The sequence below is a fragment of the Myripristis murdjan genome, chromosome 11, assembly GCF_902150065.1.
Source record: "Myripristis murdjan chromosome 11, fMyrMur1.1, whole genome shotgun sequence".
In the NCBI taxonomy this organism is placed as follows: domain Eukaryota; kingdom Metazoa; phylum Chordata; class Actinopteri; order Holocentriformes; family Holocentridae; genus Myripristis; species Myripristis murdjan.
The window spans coordinates 8835522-8858470 of record NC_043990.1 but is presented as its reverse complement, the minus strand read 5'-3'; the positions used below and the strand labels follow the sequence as shown (position 1 = coordinate 8858470).

The 22949-nt window shown below is 43.2% G+C and overlaps 1 protein-coding gene across 8 annotated transcripts in view; it reads left to right on the top strand.

Annotated features, from left to right (window-relative positions):
- Window positions 1–22949, top strand: part of macf1a (microtubule actin crosslinking factor 1a) — a 167046-nt gene that overhangs the window by 78789 nt on the left and 65308 nt on the right. For all 8 annotated transcript variants that reach the window (XM_030063174.1, XM_030063173.1, XM_030063172.1 and 5 more), the window contains 28 exons: window positions 52–207; window positions 473–688; window positions 967–1140; window positions 1646–1942; window positions 2942–3091; window positions 3345–3578; window positions 3853–4038; window positions 4570–4743; window positions 4982–5149; window positions 5562–5753; window positions 5862–6035; window positions 6326–6449; window positions 6856–7055; window positions 7515–7832; window positions 8096–8262; window positions 9789–9945; window positions 10224–10335; window positions 11228–11290; window positions 11879–12117; window positions 12529–12658; window positions 14025–14224; window positions 14536–14763; window positions 15530–15806; window positions 16503–17101; window positions 17397–17585; window positions 17712–17918; window positions 19348–19665; window positions 20390–20572. In XM_030063174.1, the coding sequence (XP_029919034.1) occupies window positions 52–207; window positions 473–688; window positions 967–1140; window positions 1646–1942; window positions 2942–3091; window positions 3345–3578; window positions 3853–4038; window positions 4570–4743; window positions 4982–5149; window positions 5562–5753; window positions 5862–6035; window positions 6326–6449; window positions 6856–7055; window positions 7515–7832; window positions 8096–8262; window positions 9789–9945; window positions 10224–10335; window positions 11228–11290; window positions 11879–12117; window positions 12529–12658; window positions 14025–14224; window positions 14536–14763; window positions 15530–15806; window positions 16503–17101; window positions 17397–17585; window positions 17712–17918; window positions 19348–19665; window positions 20390–20572 (5832 nt within the window). The remainder of the gene's footprint in view (window positions 1–51; window positions 208–472; window positions 689–966; window positions 1141–1645; window positions 1943–2941; window positions 3092–3344; window positions 3579–3852; window positions 4039–4569; window positions 4744–4981; window positions 5150–5561; window positions 5754–5861; window positions 6036–6325; window positions 6450–6855; window positions 7056–7514; window positions 7833–8095; window positions 8263–9788; window positions 9946–10223; window positions 10336–11227; window positions 11291–11878; window positions 12118–12528; window positions 12659–14024; window positions 14225–14535; window positions 14764–15529; window positions 15807–16502; window positions 17102–17396; window positions 17586–17711; window positions 17919–19347; window positions 19666–20389; window positions 20573–22949) is intronic.

Below are 22949 nucleotides of genomic sequence, written 5' to 3'. Positions count from 1 at the left end.
ATGTAATGGATATGGATAATATTTTGCTTTTTTTCTGTCTGATTCCCATAGTCATCATTGATGCGGCAGGAATGCTTGGAACATGACCAGCGAATCGTAGCCCTTGTCTCCATGGTGAGGCATATTGAGGTCCGCCTCAAACAGCAGCAACAGCAGTCTGTTGGCCGCAGCCTCATTGCCCTGGATGATATCATCAGACAGACAGAGGTAAAAGAATAAGCTGCATAGATATATCCATGGCTGTTGTAATTTTATGATAGCTCCCATAACTACTGTATTATTATCATTATTTTAATATTTATTCTTGTTTTTTTGGATACGTACATTAGTGTTATAATGATTTTCAGTTTGAAAAGTGCATTTTTGTAACCATTTTAAGACAAAGTAAAGCTGATTTAATGATTAATGTGTTACCAAACATTATTTAATAAATAAAACAACTTTTGTTTTCTTTCCCTAATCTTTCTGTTAGGCTCTGGACCTTGAACTGTGTGACTTAGAGCCTGAGATCAACAAGGAAGTGGAGGCTGCTGAAAAACTGCTCAAGCCCCACCCCAAAGATGTCCCACCTCAGCTCCTCATGGCCCTGGAGAAGGATGGGCGGAGCTTGGCTCGTGGGTATGAGGCTGCCAGAAGCCTTTCTGAGGGTATTCTGCAAGGCCTACGCAACCACAGAGACTCATACAAGGTAAAAGAAGCAATCTAGAGGAAATCAAAATGGAACAGCTGGATATGGTTAAGTGCTCCTTCATTGCACAGGTGGCTTGGAGCTCTTATTCTCATGAGATAATTATCAGAAATTTGTTGTATCAGTAATCCAATTTGGGTCACAAGGATCTCCCTGTTGCCTCAGTATAGATGTTTAAATTGATGCATCACGCCAGGCAATGATGCTCAACACTGATATATTTTTTTGCCTCAAGTACAGGATAATTACCTGTTACCTTCTTCTTTTCTCTCTCTCAGGAGGCAGTGGCAGCTGAACAGAAGTCTCTGGGTGCAAAAGTAGAGAGTCTGCTCTCTTGGTTGATGGAGACTGAGGCTCAGATGGATGGTGGAATGACAGGGATGGAAAAAATGGTGAAGACAGAGGGAGAGAACAGCCATGATCAGCTCATACAACAGCTGCATCTTTGCAAGGTGAGGTGCCAAAACTGCAAAGGAGAGGACATGAATAGTGAGTCTTATTCAAGGAAAAGTGCTTTGTCATGCTTTAAATGCAAAGTCTGCTGCACTAGTCCCTAGTGCTTATTAACCAAGGAACACATCATGGCTCTTTATGGCAAAAACATTTAGCTTTAAATGCAATTTTAAATGACCATACTTTAGTATAACTTAAAGGGAGTAGTCCTCAGGAGTAATCATTATATAAGAAGCACAAGAAGTCATGGCTTTATGTACTGCAAATATATAAAAGGCTTCTCCTAATGGATTAAAAGCTCCTAATGCACTGTCAACTGTTGTATTACACCTGACAATATTTTCATGCCATCTGGTGGTTGTTTTTCGAAGTGCTGCACAGGATGTGATACATTTTGGTCTCAGTGGAAGCTCAGCTGGCCGTGTTAGTCCCCTTGCTCTACCCTTTGAGTTTTACAAGACTAGTTCTTTCCTCTGCTTTCTCTCTTATTCTCTTCCTTTTTAGACACTCCAGTCCTCTCTGACAGCTCGCTCCAATGAGGTCAACAGCGTGGCCTTTGACATCCAGGTGTTCATCTCGGAGCGGGCTCAGGACCTGGCCCCGGAGCAGAGCAGGCACCTGCTTGGGCAGCTCCAGCAGCTACAGAAGGCTTTCCACCAAGCCTCTGGCCAAGCACAGGCCTGGGCCGACGCTCTGTCTGCCCAGAGAGAGAGGGAGGAGGAGCGACAGCGCAGGGAGAGGGTGAAAGAAGAGGAGGAGATTGAGAGAGAAAGACAGAGGCAGAGTGCAAGGGAGAGAGAGGTTTGGACACTGATGATTGCGTCGGATTGGTTTTTAGTGCTGCACTGGTACTCACAAATACATTTTCAGGATAATCAGTTGTCATATAAAATATGTAATACTTAGCACAATAGCTTTAATGCTAATGCTGTAACCATAACCATTCTCTGAGTCACATCTCTTTTTGTTTTAATGAGAATTTTTAGCACCTATATTCTCATGCAGTCATGTCAAACTCTTTTAATGCTCACAAAGGAAAGCATTTGGAAAAGCCTGATGTAAACAAACTAACCACCACCACAACAACCACTACAGTCTCAGTGTCTAGTACCATTGTACCATCACCTCAACCCTTTTCTCAGAGAGCCATCATATCATGTATTTATTGTAAATCACTGCTGCTCTTGTTGCAAATGCTTTGCCACTTGACATTGACATTATCACCACCATCACTACTACTACACAGGCTTTTATGCCAGTGTGATTGCTACTCTGCATGTCTCTATAACATATGTGTGTTATTAACCTGTTTGCCTTGCTCTTCCAGATTGCCACTGAAGGAAATCGCTTGTATCACGGCGGAAAAGGCTAGATATCAGAAAAGCCTTGCTGGCTACAATGCTTATTTTTTTCCTCTTATCTCACCTGGAGACGGGGGAGAGAGGGGAAAAACTGCAAATGAACAACTATTTGTTTGATTACTCTCTTGTTTATTGTCGCTTGACAAACTTGTTGATGAGTTGATAACTGTGTGTGTCTGTATGTCTGCCTGTCTTTGTAAGTGTGAACTCTGGACACAATCTGCTCAAAGCTTGGCAAAGTGTGCACTACACAAGAATTAGGGACAACTGTGGGTTAATGTGTGCTTTCTTGAAATATGTAATGGTTGGTTGTTTGAGAGAAAATAAATGCAAAAAGCAATATACTGTTCCAGATTTGTAATACTGACGTGCACTCTTCTATTTTCTTCTGCGGATCTTTGCTCTTTCCCCTCTTCCCCTCCTCTTCTATGACCATTAGGTTGTCCAGCAGCAGAAAGCTGAATGCTCTCAGAAACTAGAGGGTCTCACCATGTGGTTAGCAGGAGCTGCCAGCATGCTTGCCAGTCAGAAAACTGGTGCAGAATCAGGAGACGTGAGTGTCCTGCAACAGAAGCAGAGGAAACTTAAGGTATGGGACCCCACGCCTCCCATGTCATATGTGTTTATTCAAAAGGCCCATATATTGAATAGATATACAATTTAAAAAAAAAAAAAAATTGTATTTAAATGGATGCAACAAATATTGAATCCTAAACAGTACTCTACATATATCTTCACACAAAAAACAATTATTCTCTTCTGCATATTTATGTATGGATTGATATCTTCTGCTGTACATTTATACTTTTAGACCAAATGAGACACCTCTTATCTCTCTGCAGGAGGTTCAGAAGGACCTCCAGACCAAAGGGGAGGGCGTGGCTGAGGCCATCCGCTCTGTGGAGGACTTCTTGGCGGAGCGAGGAGACAATCTAAGCCCACAGGAGAGAGAGAACCTCCAGGGGACATTAAACAGAATGAAGGAGCAATACAGCAGCCTGACAGACTCGGCTAAAACATCGCTGTCAGAGCTAGACATGACCATCAGCACCACTGTACAGCAGAACACACAGAGGGTAAGGAGGGAGCCAGTATCCATTTATACCAGTCCTTCATAATGTGTGCCAAACTTATGAGAAGATGACTTATTTCTTATGAGAAAGTCCGGGATTCAATAAACTATAATATAATATATATATAAGAAAAAATAGGTAAGAAAAAGCAAAAAAGCTTAGCTGTTTATCAATCTGTCAGCTAGGCAGCTTCATAATGATTTATTTTGATGTGGGTATCAAATTAAGAGGTGGATTTTTTCCCATAACTCCTCTCCTCTCCTCTGCTCTCCTCCAGGCGAAGGCAGTAGAGGAGCTGCAGGAGACGCAGGGCCAGATAGACTCTCTGCTTGACGAGTTGTCGTCTCTTAACCAGCCCAGCAGGAAAGGGGTCACGTCAGGAGCACCTCTACATGTTACTGACTCACCATTCTCCTCTGCACAGCCAGAGGGCGCTCTGCTGTCACACACAGACATGCTGCAGGTGCGAAACTCTGTTCTGAATGTGGATTCCCTACCACACAAATACAAATGTCTCCTTACATTGTTATAACTTAAGCCTAGGAAACCTCTCAGCTGTATGAGAGGGTAATTTTAAGTTCCTGGCATCTTGTTGTTGCTGTTATTGATTTGTAGTTGTTTTTTTGTTTGGTTGGGTTTTTTTTTACAATCTCTTTACAGAAATTTATTTCAGCATAACAATGAATATGCATCATCAGTTCTTACAAAAATGTTCATAATTAATAATAATGTGATGCTGTATTAACCTTCAGGGTTTATAATTATAGAGATACCAGAGTTTCAGAGATTCATTTAGAGCAAAAGCATACAAATAAGTCAGTGTCACCAACAGCTGCCATGATGGGCTTTTCTCCTTAATTACTCTTAATCACTCTTTTTGTCATGATTATTGCCACATTCAGAGATACTGGGTATTGAATAGCGTTTCATAGTTTCTGGTGTAGTTTTTTTCTCTTTAACTATTTAGCGCTATGACCTGTGATCCCTCTCCCAGGCGGAGCTTCAGCAGCTCCAGGCCCAGCAGTCCCAGCTGCTGCAGGTCACACAGTCCACCCGCTCCCTCCTGGAACAGCCTGACTCAGCTGTTCCTCCTGAGGAGAAGCAGCGTCTCCGGGCCGCTCTGGAGCAGCTCCAGGCTCAGCACCAGGGCAGGTTGCAGAGCTGCCAGGTACTCATCAATAATGCTTCCAATTTCAGTAAATGAAAGTTGAGAACCATCACCTTTAACTCTACAATATAGGGGAGTTCTAACCTGCTGTATGTCCTGCATTGTGATATGTTGGGTAGTTATGGTGACAGCAATTTAATGGTGGTGTGGGTAATAATACTAGCAGTTAACTTCACTTTTTGAATGTGGACAATAGAAAACTTTAACTGACTGCTACTGCTGTTACTCCTTTTTCTAGGACCGTTTGAGGAAGTCTGAGGTTCTGAGGGATGAGTTGGCCAAATTTCTCCAGGAACACGGGAGTCTGGGAACCTGGCTGGAACAGAGCGAGCAGGATCTACGTTCCCTGGGGGAAGGAGAAACTGACGCGCAGGGACTGAAAGGCAGGCTGGAGGAACACAAAAAGGTGCACGAAAACCACTTGTTCTTGATACCATGAAAACCTATCTATATTATTGTTTTATGCTGGTTATCTTAATTTTACACATTAATTTGTTAAGAAATATCACTCACTGCATTTGGTTCTAATGCTGCCAGAGAAAGAAACATACTGTTAAACATGCTATGCTTCTTTTAATCTTCATTCAGAGAAGATTTAGGAGTGGAAAGTGTTTCTTATTTACTTTACACCCAGTTTTCCCAGCCAGTCTGGTGACTTGACAGGAGCATGCTTCCCCTTAGCACTCATATAGAAAAGCTTTTATTTTAATGAAGAAAATATTAAATAGATTTTTTTTAATCTAAAAATGTTATCGCAGACATGCATGTCTGTATGTATGTGAGCCAAACTTATCTGTAAGCTGTGTTTCTTCTCCCAGCTTGCTGAGGATGTGATCTGCCACAAGGCGGACCTGCGTTTCGTGTCCATCTCTGGTCAGAAGGTTCTGGACTCTGTTCAGGGAGCTCTGGAGCAGGTTGGTGGTTCAGACCCGGCTCTAAACAGCACCAAGCAGCTGGTGACTGACAAACTCCAGGATGCCAACCACAGATACACAGCCCTGCACACAAAGGTAGGGGTTGCTGGAATGCAGTCTGAAAATTAGGATTTAGTGCTTTGGGGGAAAAAAGTATGAAGTAGACCCTCACCCTTTCTCTTGCTCTTTGTTGCACCCATGCAGTCATCAGAGCTGGGCGGGCGTTTGTCTGGCCTGCTGGAGAGGTACCAGCAGTACCAGGATGAGGCCGTGTCCCTCCACTCCTGGCTGAGCACTCAGGAACAAAACGAGAGTATAGCCAAGCCCAGCGGGGAGACAGACCCCGAGACCCTGCAGAACACACTGCGTCAAGTACAGGTGAAGCACATGTGAAAAAATTAACATGCACACCATGTCAAGTACAAGTGAGTGAAACTTCAAAAAAGAGGACACATGCACACACACATGCTCACAAGTCTCAGAGTAAAGCTGGTCATTTTTTCCATCCTCTACATTAAGGTGAACTCTGACTAAAAATGTCAAATGGAGTTTGGAAATTAGGGGGAAAAGTATGGACTTATGCATGGAAAATATGTTGAAACATTGCTTCAGGTTTTATTCCCTTTAAACTTTTAAAATGGTTTAAATTGTGTTTCCTCCGCCCCCAGCTGTTGCAGGATGAGCTGGCAGAGCATTCAGTGCAGCTGGAGAAGGTGAAGAGAGCAGGCAGAGATCTGGTCAGCACAGAGGAATCTCCTTCCCTCAAAGCTGTTGACATCCTCTGTACCGCAGGTAACTGCTCTTATAGCTCTGTCTGGCCCCTTAATGTCTCCTACAAACCTCACTTCTGTATGGACTTCTGTATGGAAACGGTTGTGTTTTCAGGTCTTTTGGCTGTCTCTGGTCTTCCATCTGTTGGTCATCCATGTGTCTCAGTTAGTGAATATGCATATATCAAAACTAACACTGACATAATTACGTTTAATTTATTCACTTTGCATTTAACTGACATTCTTATCCAGACTTTTAATGAGTACGAGAAAAGAATTAAGTTGAAAAGTCCTAGTGCCAACATTACAAGCAACTAACAAATATTCCTGTATCCCTTGAATGATCATGTATGATAGAGCAGTGCAGGGTATGGAGTTAAAACACAGTTAGATTTGTTAGTTTTAATGTGTCCTCTCCTTTCCTTCAGACGGTCTAGAGAAGCGCTTTGGCTCCCTCTCTGCGTCAGTGTCGGAGCGGGCCGAGCAGCTGCAGACAGCTGTGGCTCAGTCAGTCAGCGTCCAGGAAGGCCTGAAGGGTCTGCTGGCCTGGCTGGAGGAGCTGGTGTTGAACCCTGGACCAGTCCAGCCCACTGCACAGGCTGTACAGGATGCACTGACTCAGAACCAGGTAGGAGCAGAGGCAAAGAAAAAAAGGCTTTTCTCACAAAACTCAAAATAAATCCTAAAATGTTTAAATAAATGAAAGAGGTTTTTATCTGCACATAAATTGTAACCTGCAATATTTATATATTGATGTCCACTAATCAAAAACAACAGCATTAATCTAAATCTACACAGGCTTTAACACCTCAGCAGTTGATAAAGCATACTTAAAAAGGATGTGAGGCATCTTTGTCAGGTTTTCCTGTTTGATTTTTTTCTATTTGCATTCAGAATGATATGTAATAGATGCACAGCACAGATAATACAGCACTAGGGTCATCCTCGGTTGTTTTTTGTCATTTCTCATTCTTAACTGTAAAATTTCATGGGTTCTACTTATCAAATCTTTTTTTTTCCAATGTGGCTTCAAAAAGCTGGCTTTCCTTTCAATCTGCCTCTCACTGCCTTCTTCTTTTTCACCCAGAAACTTCGTCAGGAGCTGCTGTCTAGGCAGGGCAGTGTGGAAGCAACACGGGACTCTGTTTCCAAACTCCTCCAGAGCCCTGACGCGTCTACAGCCTCTGGGCTCCAGGGGGCGCTAGCCGAGCTGACCCAGCGCTATGCAGCAGCCCAGGCCAGCCAGGCTGAGAGGGAAGCTGAGCTGAAAGGCTTGTTGCCCCGGCTGGAGAGCTACGAGCGGCTCGGGACAGACCTGCGGGTCTTCACCCAGAGCAGACTGAGAGCGCTGAGTCCAGTGGGGCAGCCAGACCGCAGCGTGGAGGACTACAGGCAGACCATCGAGGTGAGAAGGGTCCAGTCCAATTAAATGTCACCACTGTCACTATCAAATAAAGCAGAAATGCCCAAAAAAAATCTTAATTTGAGGAATTTAGGCAAATCTGTAGGGTCTCAGATAGCAGGGGGTCTTTGCAGCCCCATTTAATTATTTAAGACAATAAGGTGGGTGTATTTTTGAATGAAAGTCTTACAGCTCTAATGGGGATTCATCTCCAGAGAGACAACTTTACACAGATGATGACAAAAATTTGTGTGTGTCTTTACCAGGAGGTTCGGTCAGAGCTTGAGCAGGAAGCCGGTCAGCTGAAGTCTTTCTGTGACCTGGGCACCGAGCTCAGCAAATCAAAAGCTTTCACCAACACTCAAAGCCTACTGGATAATGTCAAGGGGGTGTCTGATGAGTTCAGCCAGCTGGAGGCCAACATCAATGAAAGGTAAAAATATTCACCATTTAGTGAGCTTTTCTAAAATGAGGAGAAACATGCTTTGCCACTGATGTGGAGCCCTGAAAATCAATAATAGATTATGAATCATTTTTAGTCATCACTCTTCAGGAAAGTGCAAGTGAAAATCGCAAATTTCTTTAGGGAGTTAACAGATTTTTTTGTCTGTGTTTTATAAATAAAAAAATAAAACCAAATTCTCTTACCTGGTTGCTGAAGTTAATATTAAGTTATTTAACTGTTAGATTTAAATATAAAAATGTAGCTACAGTTATCTTGCAAACACAAGCTGCCCAACAGTTCACCATAACTTCCATAAGGGGGCGTCAGATACAAGGTAGTGTGGAAGCAAGTAGTCAATCACTGGTATTTGCGTACCATCTTGATTTAGGCACAATAACAGGGGTCAGTTCCTTTCACACTGACACCACAGCAGCTCACCACCAAACGCAAATAAAGACAAACTTGACTACATTTAACATTTGGTTGGAAAAGACTGTCACTTAACAAAACAAAACAAAGATTTGATTGGTTTGGTTGGTGACAGTTCAGTACATTTTTTTTTTATGTCAGATAGGAGTAGATACTGATTGTGATTTATGTGTAAATCATAGATTTAAAGTCTCTAACTCTGCAATATGGGCATCAGTGTGCCCTCATTTTGACTTTCAACATAATCTGTGTTTTTGACTGCTGTTGTGTCAAATAGTGGAGTAAACATGAAGTGGGGGATTACTTTTTAACATGATTTTTATGTGTTACATGATCTTGGACTACAATTTGTTAACAAGCAGAATGTGAGTGTGTATTTTTGTGAGTATATCTCTGTGTGGGGCCAGTGTGAGCTGATGGCCGGGTGCGGATGCTAATATAAGCAGTGTGGACATGGCTCATTGCCCACCCTATAAAAGGCTCTCTCAGATAACTCCCAGCCTCGAATCCAGAAGGGAAAAATAGCAGCATGATAATGACACTGTTCCATGCCAGACGACTTGTTTTGTCTATGGGCAGCCAGCGCTTTTCAAACTGTAGCTCGAAGGCAGATCACATACAGAGAAGGGAGGTCAAGGCTGTGTTATTGCTTCCCCAGGGCCACTGTGGACCTTGAATGCCCCCTGTCAATAGTGCTTTGTGTGTAAAAAACGTTTTGTCTGCTTTTGACAATCTGCAGCATCAAGGGAACCTAAAACAGATCATGTGATTGTTTCATGCTGAAACAAAATTCACATTGTTTCTTTCCATCGCTCCCCCTCTGCTCTCCCTTGCCTTGTTATCCCTCTCTATCTCTGTACTTCTTGTTCTTTTTTCTTCCATCCCTCCCCCTCACCGATACTCACTTTCTCCCTTCTTTCCCCCATATGTCAAACTCTACTTCCTGATTTACCCATATTCCCTATCTTGCTCCTCTCCGTCACCATGCTCCTCTGTTTCCCCCTATACCTCACCTCTCTCCCTGCTACCCTGCACCTTCTCCTCTCCTCCTATCCCTCTCCTTCCTTCTCGTGTTTCTCCTGCAGGTTTGCTGCCATCCAGGCCTGTGAGCAGCAGCTGCTTCAGTTCCGTGGGCTCTCTGGCTCCCTCCTCAGGTGGCTTCAGACAGCACAAGACCAGCTGCCCCCCAAAGAAGCCAACCTTAACAACGAGGGCCTGCAGAGGAGAGTCCAACAGCTCCAGGTGTGTGTGTGTGTATGTGTGATCAGTACAACTATGAAGCTGTTTCCAGTGTATAGTTAAATAAAACAAATCCAAATAATACACATGAGGCCACAGTGGCCTAATGGTCAGAGTCATTGTTATGTTATAAAAAGATTACAAGTTCAGTCCTTGCATCAACAATTTCTTCTTGTTATAAGACAGTAAGATTTTAACCTGCTACATGAGGCCAGTAACTAAACAGTATCAACTCTCAGTTACTCAATAAAGTGTATGACAATTTTTTTTTTTCTGTGCAGGACTTGCTGAATGACTGGGAGTCACAGGGCTCCAGAGTTCAGGAGCTGAATAAGACAGGCTCAGAGCTCGAGTCCGTCATCATCAGCATCACCGCCCCCCAGACCAAGACTGGTAAGAACTCGAGCACAAGGTGCAGGAATGGAAATACAAAATTTTAGTGCATAGAAACCAAACAAACTGTCACATGCTTTAGTATGACTTACAGTATTCATTCCACCTCTGCAATACACATGTGAACAATTATTATTAAAGAAATCATGAGCATAAATAAGGACAAAAACAGTGACAACATCACACAGCAGGGAAGGCACAAAGTACACAAATTACAAGGAAAATTAAATAAAAAATGTAAGTGTAGCGATTGCAAGGTTGTAAACAAGCCTGTCATGGTAATCTGCTTCAGTACAGCTGAGGTGGGTGGTCAGAATTTAAATAATCTGCCTGCCTCTATGACTGTATGATAACGGTTAAATTGTTAAAATTCCACTCCACATGGGTCCCTCTTGGTGAAAGACAGAGGCGAATATAATTAGAGGTAAGAAAGTACTAAAAAAAAAATCTTGGTCTTTAGTGTAGGATTAAATTAGAGGGCATATTAGAGGATTCTTTTTCAACATGTTTTCAACAGATGTTTTTAGTTATGTATATTACACAAAGTATTTATGTTGTTTATTGATACATCCTTTGTGTTTCTGTGATATGGAAAGGCTGTGGGGAGCAGCACATCCAACATGTCTGTGTCCCTGCAACTGTTTGTTTTCATGGCTTCTGTCCAGCGTCTTCGGTTCCTCCACTGAATACTGTGTCAGCACATGCATTCACATTTCTGTCAGTACATCAGTAGTCGTGTTTGTGTATACAGTATGTGTGTGTGTGTGTGTGTGTGTGTGTGTGTGTGTGTGTGTGTGTGTGTGTGTGTATGTGTGTATGTGTTTGGGTATGTAAGCATGAATAAGTGTGTTGATGTGCTGCTGTCTCAGTCTGGTGTGTGTCTCTCTCCCAGGTGCCCCTCAAATCAATGGCTCGGCCAGTCCCAGCAGTGTCAATGGCATTCACACCTGCAAAGGTGAGCTCTCTTTCTCTCTTGCTCTCACTCTCTGTCTTTCTCTCTTCCCCTCTCTCTTTCTCAATCTCGCTGTGTCTCTTTCTTTGTCTCTCTCTCTCTCTCTCTCTCTCTCTCTCTCTCTCTCTCTCTCTCCTCTTATCTACTCCAAGGTGAAGAAGAAAAAAGAAGATTACAATATCTGAGATAACATAGACTGGCTACATTGCTGTGTAGTGCTTCCCCCTAATGATCATACATCAATAAATATTACAGCATTGTTCTCTGTATTACTGTCTCCTGTCTCTGATATTGTCTGGTGTATCCGTCTGCTTTTTTGTCTGTGCCAAACATTTCTTGGTGACAGTTTTGTACTTGAAAAAGCTTATCAGTGGCAGCTGTATGATCTGCAGCACTCTTCTTCTCTAGACTGTGCTGATATACTTTGCTTTAATCTGTTGCACTCCGATCTACACAACTCTGCTTCTCATTTTGCCATTCTGCTAATTTATCCTGCACCTGTCTTCCTCTACTGTTTTTCTCTCATCTGTTCTTCTCTGTTCAGTTCAGCTCCTCTCATTTTTCTCCATTTCTGTCTGTTTTCCCTTGCAGACCTGACAGAGCTCCAGGTGGCGGTGTCCGACGTGAACGGGCGATACGAGGCACTGGGCGTGGAATTGAGGGAGCGCCTCGGCCGCCAGCAGGCCTCGCTGGAGCTGAGGCGGAAGGCCAGGCAGGGCACGGAGGAGCTGAGCAGCTGGCTGAGAGAAAGAGAGCACAGCCTGGAGCTGGGCCAGGCCGCCTCACCCTCCAAACCCGAGGTGGTGCGCGCCCAGGCCCAGGAGAACAAGGTAAGGCCTGGGTGCTTTTATCCCTACAAAGGGGGCGGGGGTGGAGAGAGTGGAAAGTTCCGTAACCTCATTTCCAGGTGCTTGCATGTGAGCATTGTAAAAATACACAGTGTGCATTGTGTGCATTATAGCCTTGGCCCTTCCCAAAAACCAAAGATTTAAATTACACCAATTTTTGTCCATGAAAATCTCTGGAAAGTGGATAAGGCCAATGTTAACACTACATTTATGAAACTATGTGTTATCTACCAATATTTTTTCTAAGTGTAAGTCTAAATTAACAGTCTCACATTTGCCCTATTCATTTTTTTTGCCATTTCTTTTTGGTTTAAAAGACATAGCATTTTGAATTTGTGCCTGTCAGATAATAAATCAGCCCTGGCATTTCCTCCCATCCCTCCTCTTGTTCAGGCGCTGCTGGCGGAGCTGGCTGAGCATTCTGGGAAGGTGGAGGACCTGAAGAGCACACTGAGGAAGCTGATTGCTGATAACCCTGACTCTCCCGAGGCAGACACCTGGAGGCAGCAGTTACAAGAGATAGGTGGGTGGTCCAAATGAAAAATAACTGGAGATATCTAATCTGTTGATGGGACAGCCATTTTACAGAAAATATTAAAACCCTTGCATCACCTAACATCTGATCTGTGGGTGGAATAAACCAAGATGTCTGTACAGGCAAATACAGATTTTACCTATGGATGCATAGTTTACAAGTTCACTGTCTCCCATTGCCTGAAGGAGACCAGTGGGTGGTAGAGGCAGATAAACAGACATGTAGATACTGTATAGTGTCTATGGGTTGAAAGGTACAGGAACTCATACAGAGAAATATGTTGAAGGAATCGATGGCTGTATACTGTATCAGAGCCCGAGGCAGACATGTGGAGGTGGCAGGACGAGGAGATGTATACTGTAAGTCAGTGATGCACACAGAGTGTTAGCAGTCTCCAAGTGTTATTTTACCTGATTTCTGACAGGTGTTACCATGAATATTAGAGTATAAGGTGGAGAATAAGGAAAGAGTAAAGAGTTCATTTTATGTAATATATTTCAGAAACTTTCAAGGGGCTCAAGAGATCAGAAGTATATAGAAAATGTGAGGTGTTTTTGGCTCTAATGTGTTTTTGAAACCAGTCCAGCAGAAGGTAGCATAATGCCTCAGAAATTGTCAAGAATATTTCTCAGAAACGGTGAGAAATTTAGATCAGTATTATCCAGAGGGAGAGTGGGAAGAGCTTCTGTCAAAGCTTTTTTGTTCCCTCTTCCTCCTGATATTTTTACCAGGGCCTTCTATGAGGTGGCTGAGACAGAAATATTTAACATGAAATCCAAGCGGGGTGCTTTTATTTCTCATATTTCATAACGCCTCTCTTTAAACCCACACTGCTGGATGCCCAGAACATGAGTCAGACAGGGAGAATGAGAGAGAAAACAGGAGAGGTAGGAGGAGGGGACTGAAGAACAAAAATGGCTGCCCTTTTTCTTTGTGTTCCTCTCAGGATTGAGTCAGGTTCAGATGAAGACAGAGTTTAGTTACATCATCCCAATGATGTCACTCTGTTCTTTAACTACCCTGATTTCCGCAGTGGAATATGATTTTTCTTTGTAGTCCAAGTATATATTACAACAAATAAAATTTGCTGTTCCCTCAAGGACAATGCCTAGACAGAGATCTCGCATATAAAATACAAAATGATGATGACAGATGACATTTAAATACCACTGCACAGTCCTATGATCATTAAAGTTAAATGTCGTTAATCCCTTACCTGGGCCTTGCAGCAAAATTACCTATTTTGTCATCTGTGTTTTTCCCCCTCAGTTTAAATAGAATTGTACATTTATCAACATTTTATATATGATAGTTTGTGTTTTCTCACTCTATCCTTGACCGGTCTTTTCCCCAGACTCGCGCTGGCAGAAAGCTAATCAGACTGCGGCTCAGAGGCAGACTGAGCTGGAGACATGTGCTGATAGGCTGGGCAGCTTCACCTCAGCAGCCAATCAGCTGGGCCCGTGGCTGAGGGAGAAGGAGCTGATGATGAGCGTGCTGGGACCGCTGAGTATCGACCCCAACATGCTCAACACGCAGAAGCAACAAGTTCAGGTGGGTGGCAGCATCTTCAGACAAAGACACGCAGAGATATATACACATACACACAAACACACAGTATATACACTCTGACAAGTGCTCTGTGGTAATCAATACAGACATCAAAACCCAGAGTAACCACAAAAGGAATTTCATCCATTGATCCATTGAAAGTTTTTGTAGGATTTCAGTTTCTTAGAGACACAATTCCCATTAATTTCCAGTGGGAGATTATATTTTCTATGCCTGGTGGCTGCTATTTTTCTTCCTCATCACATCACTGAGTTTGTATGACTCACCTCTCACCCCTTCCCCCTCCTTTACAGTTCATGCTGCGTGAGTTTGAGACCCGGCGGCCCCAGTTCAACCAGTTGACACAGTCTGCTGAGGGCATCCTCTCCCCGGCTGGCGACTCACCTCAGGACCCCAAGGACCTGGCGGAGGTGCGGGCTGAGCTGGGCTCCATCTCCCAGCAGTGGGAGGACCTGACGTCCCGACTCACCCAGAGGTCAGATCACATCGACCGGGCCCAAGGAACCAGCGAACGCTACCAGGTAAGATTTTACAGATACTAACAGTGTATTGCTATACTCTGTTAGATATCTAATACATTTTAATGCCTTTACAGTTCAGGTGTTCATGGTCATGTTTGTAATGTATGCTGTGCTGAATATTAAATTTTAACTCATATGAAAGAATGAAATATACGCTACAGTAAAATGCTCTTCACAAGTTGTTAACAAGACTTATATTGTGCCTTTAGCTGAATGTAACCTTTTTGAAATTGTTAAATTTTCATTGCACTGTTCAAAACAAAATTCCACTGAACTTCAGTCAATTAAATGTTTTATAAAATCAAAGAGACGACAAATTATGAGCATCAAAAGATCACACAAAGAGCACAAAAACAAAAGATTGGAGAGAGAGACGGGATACATCTCTAAAATGGAGAATAAAAAAGAGTTTAACTTATAAAACTTGTACAATTATGAATCATAAAAGAGGAATAAATCAGGACATTATGCAGATGCCTTCAGATGTTTTTAGCAGTGATTAAAAACACTAGCTAGAACTGGCTATGTAAGTACTGAGAAATTCTGTACAATAATCAACACATTTCTCATTAGTGTCACCATGTCACGTTCATCTAGCTCTGTTTTGTAAAAGGCAGGGGTAGAGGGCAGTGTTTTGATGATTCGGGAAGTTATTTTGGGTACATAGTTTGTCTCAAGGCAATATTTTTAGTCTGCTACTACATCATAACCAAGACAGCACCCTTTTCTCACCTTGAATCCTTCTTCCTCATCCCGTCCTCCCCAGGCCTTGTTGAGAGAGCTTTCCTCCAGCGCTTCTGCTCTGAGTGAGAGGCTGGATGCTCAGGCCTCGCTGAGCGCTCAGCCCGAGGCGCTGAAACGCCGCCTGCAGGAGACCGGAGAGATCCGCTCGGAGCTGGAGAGGCGGCGGACAGAGCTGGCAGAGGCTGAGAGGCTTTGTGAAGAGCTGAGCACCATCGTGGCAGAACCATACCTGAAGGAGGAGCTGAATAAACGACTGGAGAGTGTGAGCGGGCCGCTGAAGAGTTTGGAGGAGCGGGCTGGTGGGTGGAGTTTATGTGGTTGATAGTGTTTGACTGTCTTGATATCAACAGAAGTCAATGTGTCCCCTGCATGTTATAAAATTAAGGTTTGAGACACCCAGGCAACACTTCACTGCATGCCAACCAATATATTATTAAAATGTTACTGGCAAAGAAACTTAGGATTATAGTATCTCTGTTACTGGGTCTTTTGTTTATTGTGGAAGGTGGAAGCAACACAGATATTTTTGTGATCCTTTTGGAGAGCAAACAACTGGATTTTATTCCAACAAGTCGTTGAATGCTGCAAATTGCCAAAGTATCATAAATTTTGTCTGTCTCATTTGTCCCACATTTACAAAAGACACACTTATTGGATAATTGCAGTGTGTTTGTCATAAATAATCTATTGAAGTTCACTTGCTAAAGTGGTTTGGTATGTCTGTCCTTTGTGTATTTGCTGGTTGTTTATTCCTATGCAGGGATAATAGCCCATATTAATGGATAATGTAGAGTTTTTGATGTAGTCAAATATCCTCTCTCAAAACGTAATCCTTCTTGAGCTATAATAGGAATACTGTTTTGATTACATCAAAAAGTGTATTAACAAATCCAGTGAAATAAATACAACAAGTCCAATTTGTGCTTTTTTGTTTAAAATAGTTTTACTATGTTTACTGTTCGTAATCCTTGGTGCTCTGCTTCACTTCCCTCTAGCTGACGGTCTGTCCCAGCTCCAGGCCGCTCTGTCTTCCACTCAGCAGTTCCAGCAGATGTTTGAGGAGCTGCGCTCCTGGCTGGACAACCAGTCTGATCCCAGAGATTCTTCCACGGACTCTCTGCCCTGCCAGCCTGCAGCCATCCGCTCCCTGCTGGCCCAAACGGAGGAGCTTCAGCGTGGGATAGCCAGTCAACGAGGTTCCTATGAGCTCATCCAGGCTGAGGGAGCCTCACTGCTTGCAACTCTCCCCGCTGGCGGGGATGAACGGTCTGCCTTACAATCTCGCCTGGCCACGTTACGCCAAGACTGGGAGGGACTGAACCAGAGAATCACAGACCGCCAGAACAGGCTCAAGACCACTCTGAGCAAAGCAGAGACCTACCAGCAGCACAAAGCCGAGCTGCTGCCATGGCTGGCGGAGTGTGAAGAGAAGGATGGAGAGATCCAGCCGTCCCTGGACCCTGTGGCCCTGGATGAAGCCTTGCAGAAGGCCAGAGGACTGTCAATGGACCTGGAGAGACGACATCCACTCCTGGAGGCCTTCAACACTGCAGCTGACCAGCTGCTGGAGCAGTGCCGCGTCGGGGAGGAGGAGGTATCTGATTGTTGTAATTTTACCTATTTAACTCTTGGATTTCCACTATGAAATATAGTTGTTTTATCTGCTTGGTTCATTTTAATTATTTATTGCTTGATTGTTCAGCTTGTTCACTTTTTTTTGTTTTAAGCACATTTGGGTTTGTTTCAAATAGTAAACTAAAAATTGGACACTCCTGTCATAAGTGATACATTGACTTTTCTCATGTGTGTTGGTCTGTCTTTTTTTTCAAGGCATACATAAAACAAACGAACAAGCCTAAACTTCTGTAATGTAAACTGATCTGCTGTAGGTGCGAGATGAGAAGGCCCAGCTGAACCGCAGGGTGGATGGTCTTGGAGAGAAGATTCATAACCGCACGTCCCAGCTGGAGGAGCTGGCCAGCCGCCTGAAGGAGTTTGATGAAGGTAGACAAGCTGTAGAGAGGAGGTTGGAGGCTGCCAAGCACCAGATAGAAGTCCAGGAGGCTCTGGGGCCTCAGGTAATTAAATACATTCTGATTTGATTGTTCTTGGACGAGGCGGAGTAATGCACAAAAAACTGGGCTGTGTATTCACAAACATCTATTTTTGGAAGGTACTTCTCATCTTATTTGTCTCCCATATAGGCATGCAGCGCCAAGAGCCTGGAGCGTCTGAGAAATCAGCAAGAGGGTCTGAGGTCCCTGCAGCCTCAGGTGGTGTACCTACGAGACCTGGCCCAGGGCCTTGTGCAGGACGCACCCCAAACACCGGGGGGCAGCACTGAGGGTGCACAGAGGCTGCTGCAGCTGGCTAAAGACACAGAGAGAGAGTATGGAGGTGTTACCGAGAAGGTGAGGGGCAGAGTCCTTTGTGTGTCTAGACGTGAAATATGTTGTCTTAACATGTTACACGTCAATTGAAATTTTAACTGTGAAGGGTATGGGTTACAGAACAATAATGAAGACTAATAAGAAGAATAATCATGTAAGAGATTTAAGATATGAATCCAGAAGTTACATATGTGTGAAGGAGTGGCATCTTTTAAAACATGAAATGAAATACATTCCAGTACAAATGATTACACCTGCGAAAACCCTAACACACTCAAAGTTTTCCTCAAGCCGGTAATCATTCTGTTAAAGCACATGTTCAGGTTTTGAAATAATGAATGTGTCATTTTAGAAAGACATCTTTACAGCACTTTGGTAAGAGGCAAAGGAGATAAGCTTTGAAGTCATTCCTAGCATTAGTATTGTACTTGTATTTGCCTCTCATTGTTCACACTGGTACATATCACTGTTCTCCATGGGGTTCCTCTTTCTAGCTGATCAGTGATCTCCAGTGAAAGCTAGTGAATGTCCAAAATACACTTGACCCATATATTTAATGTTTGCTGGAGCCTGTCCCCTGTCAGTGGCGCCTAACTGTGGAAAAACAGGAGAAAAGGGATGAGGATATGTGTTGAAAGGGGTGACACAGTTAATGTATCCCAGCCAAATTATGCAGCCTGGAGTGAAGAGATCTTGTACAACTATTTATACCAAGGGCCACTGTGTGAGGGGGTGTCAGGTCTAGTGTGTGTATGTGTGTATTTGTGTGTGTGTGTGTGTGTGTGTGTGTGTGTGTGTGTGTGTGTGTGTGGTGGTGAGGGGGGGGTGCAAAGCAGACAAGTGTCCGTGAATTGAGAGAGAGCAGAGAGTCTGAAGCTGTCAGAAGAGTTCAGGTATTTGACTCTCAGTGGTCATATATGGACATTGTGCACATTCAGCACTTTCAATCACAGTTTGAAATGTAAACCAGAGCTTTAAGAATTCAGCAATGTTGTCACATCTATACCCTACTATCAGGTTTAAAATATTCCATATAAGGTTACACCAATCTCTCTGTATCAGAAGCATCAGGTCACACTGTTACTGACTGAAAGATTACTTTTACTAAAATACTGATTTGATGTAATTGTTAAGAGTATCGAGCCAAAATGGACATAATCCTCGCCCGGCTCTGGTTCACTCTTTTGTGTTTCAGTACATTGAAATTTACTTTGATATAAACAAATTCCAGTGATACTGTTCCCATTCTGAAATATGATGTAAATTAAAGTCATATCTGTCTTATTCCAGTGGAATTCAATCAGTAGAGCCTATAATTAAATGTTTCCATGTCAAGAAGTTTAGACTTTGTATACCATGATGCAAACCTTATTGTTATGAAATCCTTTTCTAATGCCTTTTCCGTCTCTTGCTTTTTCCCTCTCCCTCTGTCCTGCTCATCCTTCATCAGATCGAGCAATGCTCTTCCTCACTGGAGTCTAGGTTGCAGGGCGTCGGCGAGGTCCAATCTCATGTGCGGGATGTCTTCTCGCGCCTCGCCGACCTCGACGACGAGCTGGACTCCCTCAGTCCAGTGGGACGTGACGCCGACTCCCTGGCCTCTCAGGCCGACGCCCTGCGGGGCTTCCTGTCCCGCCTGGCCGCCCTCAGGACTGAGCTGGAGGGTCACGGGACGGAATGCACCACCATGCTGCGCCGAGAAGGCTCTTCCCCCGACCTGCTGGCTCTCAGGAGGGAGACGGAGGCCCTGAGCCGACAGGCCGGAAAGGTGAGGGACAGATTAGAAGGTGGCGATGGTGATTGCCAGGATTTGTGGTTGCAATGTTTTTCTACTCCCAACTGCTGTACTTGTACTACAGTGTATTTTTTACTGAGTCGTTTTATTTCCTGCAGTGACCCAGTTTTCCTGCAAAGACCATATATCATATATATACCATATTTATCAAACCTTATCTCATCTCCTGACATGTTGGTGAATTATGTTGGACATATGAATTCTGTCCACTTTTAATTTCACTGATCCTTATACAAATTTGTTAAGTTGGGTCATTGTAGCTGAAAGAAATGTGATAGATAAGGCTAAAAACAAATATGTGTTATTTGCTGTCTACATTATTGCATTAACCAAACAGACAACTGTGCATAAACTGTTGACATTATCAGATTTACAGATGGAAGAATATCTTAAGCTTCTTGATTGTGTGATAAGTAGATAAACAGCAGTTTCACCTCTCTGTCTCAGTATTCAGTTTGTACTGGTCATAAAACAGTGTGCAAATAAAAGCACATACAGGAAGCATCCAGGCATTTGGCTCCTCCTTTCACTAATGTTTCAGTGAAATTGGCCCATAACTCCTCCAGGAGACTCAGGAGCTCAGATAACAAACTGCCTCAGCAACAAATGAGGCTAACCTGCATTAACTAGATTATAAAACGTCAAAGTGTTTCATCTAGTTAATTATACCTTCGATCTGCTCTTCTTCCTCCTCCAGCTCAGCGAGCGGGGCCAGGCCAGGCTTGACCAGATCGAGGACGCCGCTCAGAGGGTTCGTGAGTTCTACAGGCTGGTGGAAGAGCTGCAAGGCCTGCTGGGAAAGGCAGAGGAGGGTCTGAACGCCCAGGGTATGGTCGGCACAGAGGTGGAGATCATCAAGCAGCAGCTGCAGGAGTTCAAGGTAGGAAGGACTCCCTCTTTGTGTTTGTCTGCGACTTTGTGGGCGGATGTGTGTGTGATCAGTGGTGTGTCACTGAAGTCTGGCTATAGGGACATACGTGTGTGTGTGTGTGTGTGTGTGTGCGTTTGCATGCAGATTTTGTTTTTAACAGGATAGTTGGAGAATTTAATTGAAATACGGCTGAAGAGTTTTTTTTATTGATAATCACCTCCTCCATAGTTGAAATTGATTATAACTAGGGTATTTATGTCTGTATCTGTGTGAACTTGTGTGTGTTTGTGTGTGTGTGTGTATATGATTGGGTGATGTACAATACTCACTGATGAGTAAGATGATTGGAGAAGTTATTTGAGATCTGGTTGAATAGGCTGCTGGTTGTTTATGTACAGCGTCTCTTCCTGTTTCCCATCATGCTATTTGATGTCATTTGCACAGATACACAGATGGTCTTTGGCATAATGTTGTGCCCATGTTCAGGGTACAGCTCTGTGTGAGTGTTCGAGTGTGTGTGTGTGTGTGTGTGTTTTTAACATGAATAGTGACATTCAATATTTGTGGAGCCTTTGAGGGATGAGTTGTCTTTCTCCCCTCGCTTCCTCTTACTCATACCTCCACAGAGCATGAGGCAGGAGGTAGATCTGTATGCGTGTATATATGTTTGTGTGTGTGTGTGTGTGTGTGTGTGTGTGTGTGTATGCATGTCCATATGCGTGTTACTTTGAGGGAGTCTTGCGGTGTGTGAGAAGTCAGAGACGATGATCAGTTTAGTCACACGTCTCCCTGAAATGCCTGACACACTGCTGAATCACACAGACTTTTTTCAGGAGTGCAGTTATGATGCTGTGTTTTCTCTCAATATTTCCTACACACACACACACACACACCAACACACCAACACACTATTTCCTCTCTGTACTCTTCCCCACAAAGACACAAAGACACATACACACATACAAATACACACATTCACCCACACACTCTTTCTCACTTTTATTACATACAGTTCTCTCACATTCTTTCTATCTATCTTTCTGTCTCTTTCTCTCTCTCACACACACACACACATACACAAACACTCCTCCCACCTTATGATGTTCGGATGCCAACCTTCCAACAGTGGGAGCTCATTAGCCTTGTCACCGTGGTGATGGACATTAGTCCAGATTTGATACTATAGCAAATCACACGCCTCTTCCCTCCTTCATTTTCTCTCTCTCTCTCTCTTTCTCTCTCTCTCTCTCTCTCCCCCCCCCCCCCCCCCCACACACACACACACATTTTATGCACTTTGTAAAAAATGTGAAATCCTGTTATTGAGTTTTACTGCCTCAAAAATATTCAGTGAAGACTGAGAAGGCCCAGACGGCACCAAAGAACCCATAATCACAGTAAAAAAAAACATCCTCAAGAGTTACATAACAGTTACCAGCGCATGTGTACTGAATGAAACATTTTCTTCAGAGTAGCATAAATAAAATAAAAAACAGGAGCAAACACAATAGATCACAATCCAGCTGCCAGGTTATAACAAGAGCTAGCACAGCAACCATGAAACACAGCTACCCTTGCTGCATGGGAATTGTTCGCACAGTTGGAACGTGAGGAAATTGGGCTGCTGCAGCAGCAGGTAGTAATAAAGGATATAAATAAGACTAGCGCAGATGAAGGGTTGTATAACAAAATGCAACCAACATTTTCAATGCTGGAACATGTTGAGTAGAAATAAATTGTGCATTGCAAGATGGAGTGCAAAATAGCAGCTTGAGGACTTTGGGACAAAAATTGTAAAGTTATGCAATCTTTGATACAAATACAATACATAACACATGAGACGAATTTGAGGACAAGAGTAGAAAACAGTATTAAAAAATACAGAATTGTGCAGATTGTGTGCTCAAGTTCACACTGATTCGTCAACAACAGAGAGCTATGCTTGTGAACAGGAAGTGCCCAGGCATGAAGACATTTTGTAACAAAGTACATGACTTTAACATTTATTTACTTTATGGATATAGATAACGTGCAGAAAATTCAAATTTTGATATCTACTTTACCACCGTATCAAAACTCCACATAGAGGTACCAAATGTACAGAATCTGTTGATTTACACACAACAGAAGATCTGTCCAGAAATTACTGCAAATGCCAGCTCATACATGCTCTGTAAACATATACTGAAACATGAAATATGCAAGCATATGCTTTATTGATTATTCCTTAGCATATGAATGTGATTGTGTTATTATAGGAAGGCAGAAATCTTTGGGTGAATAAATTCTTTGATTAATGTTTGCAGTATGCAGAGAAAAAACTGGAAGCAGTGATTTCAGTATTTGTGTGTTACTGTGCCTTTGATGGTGCCAAGCTAACTCGTTC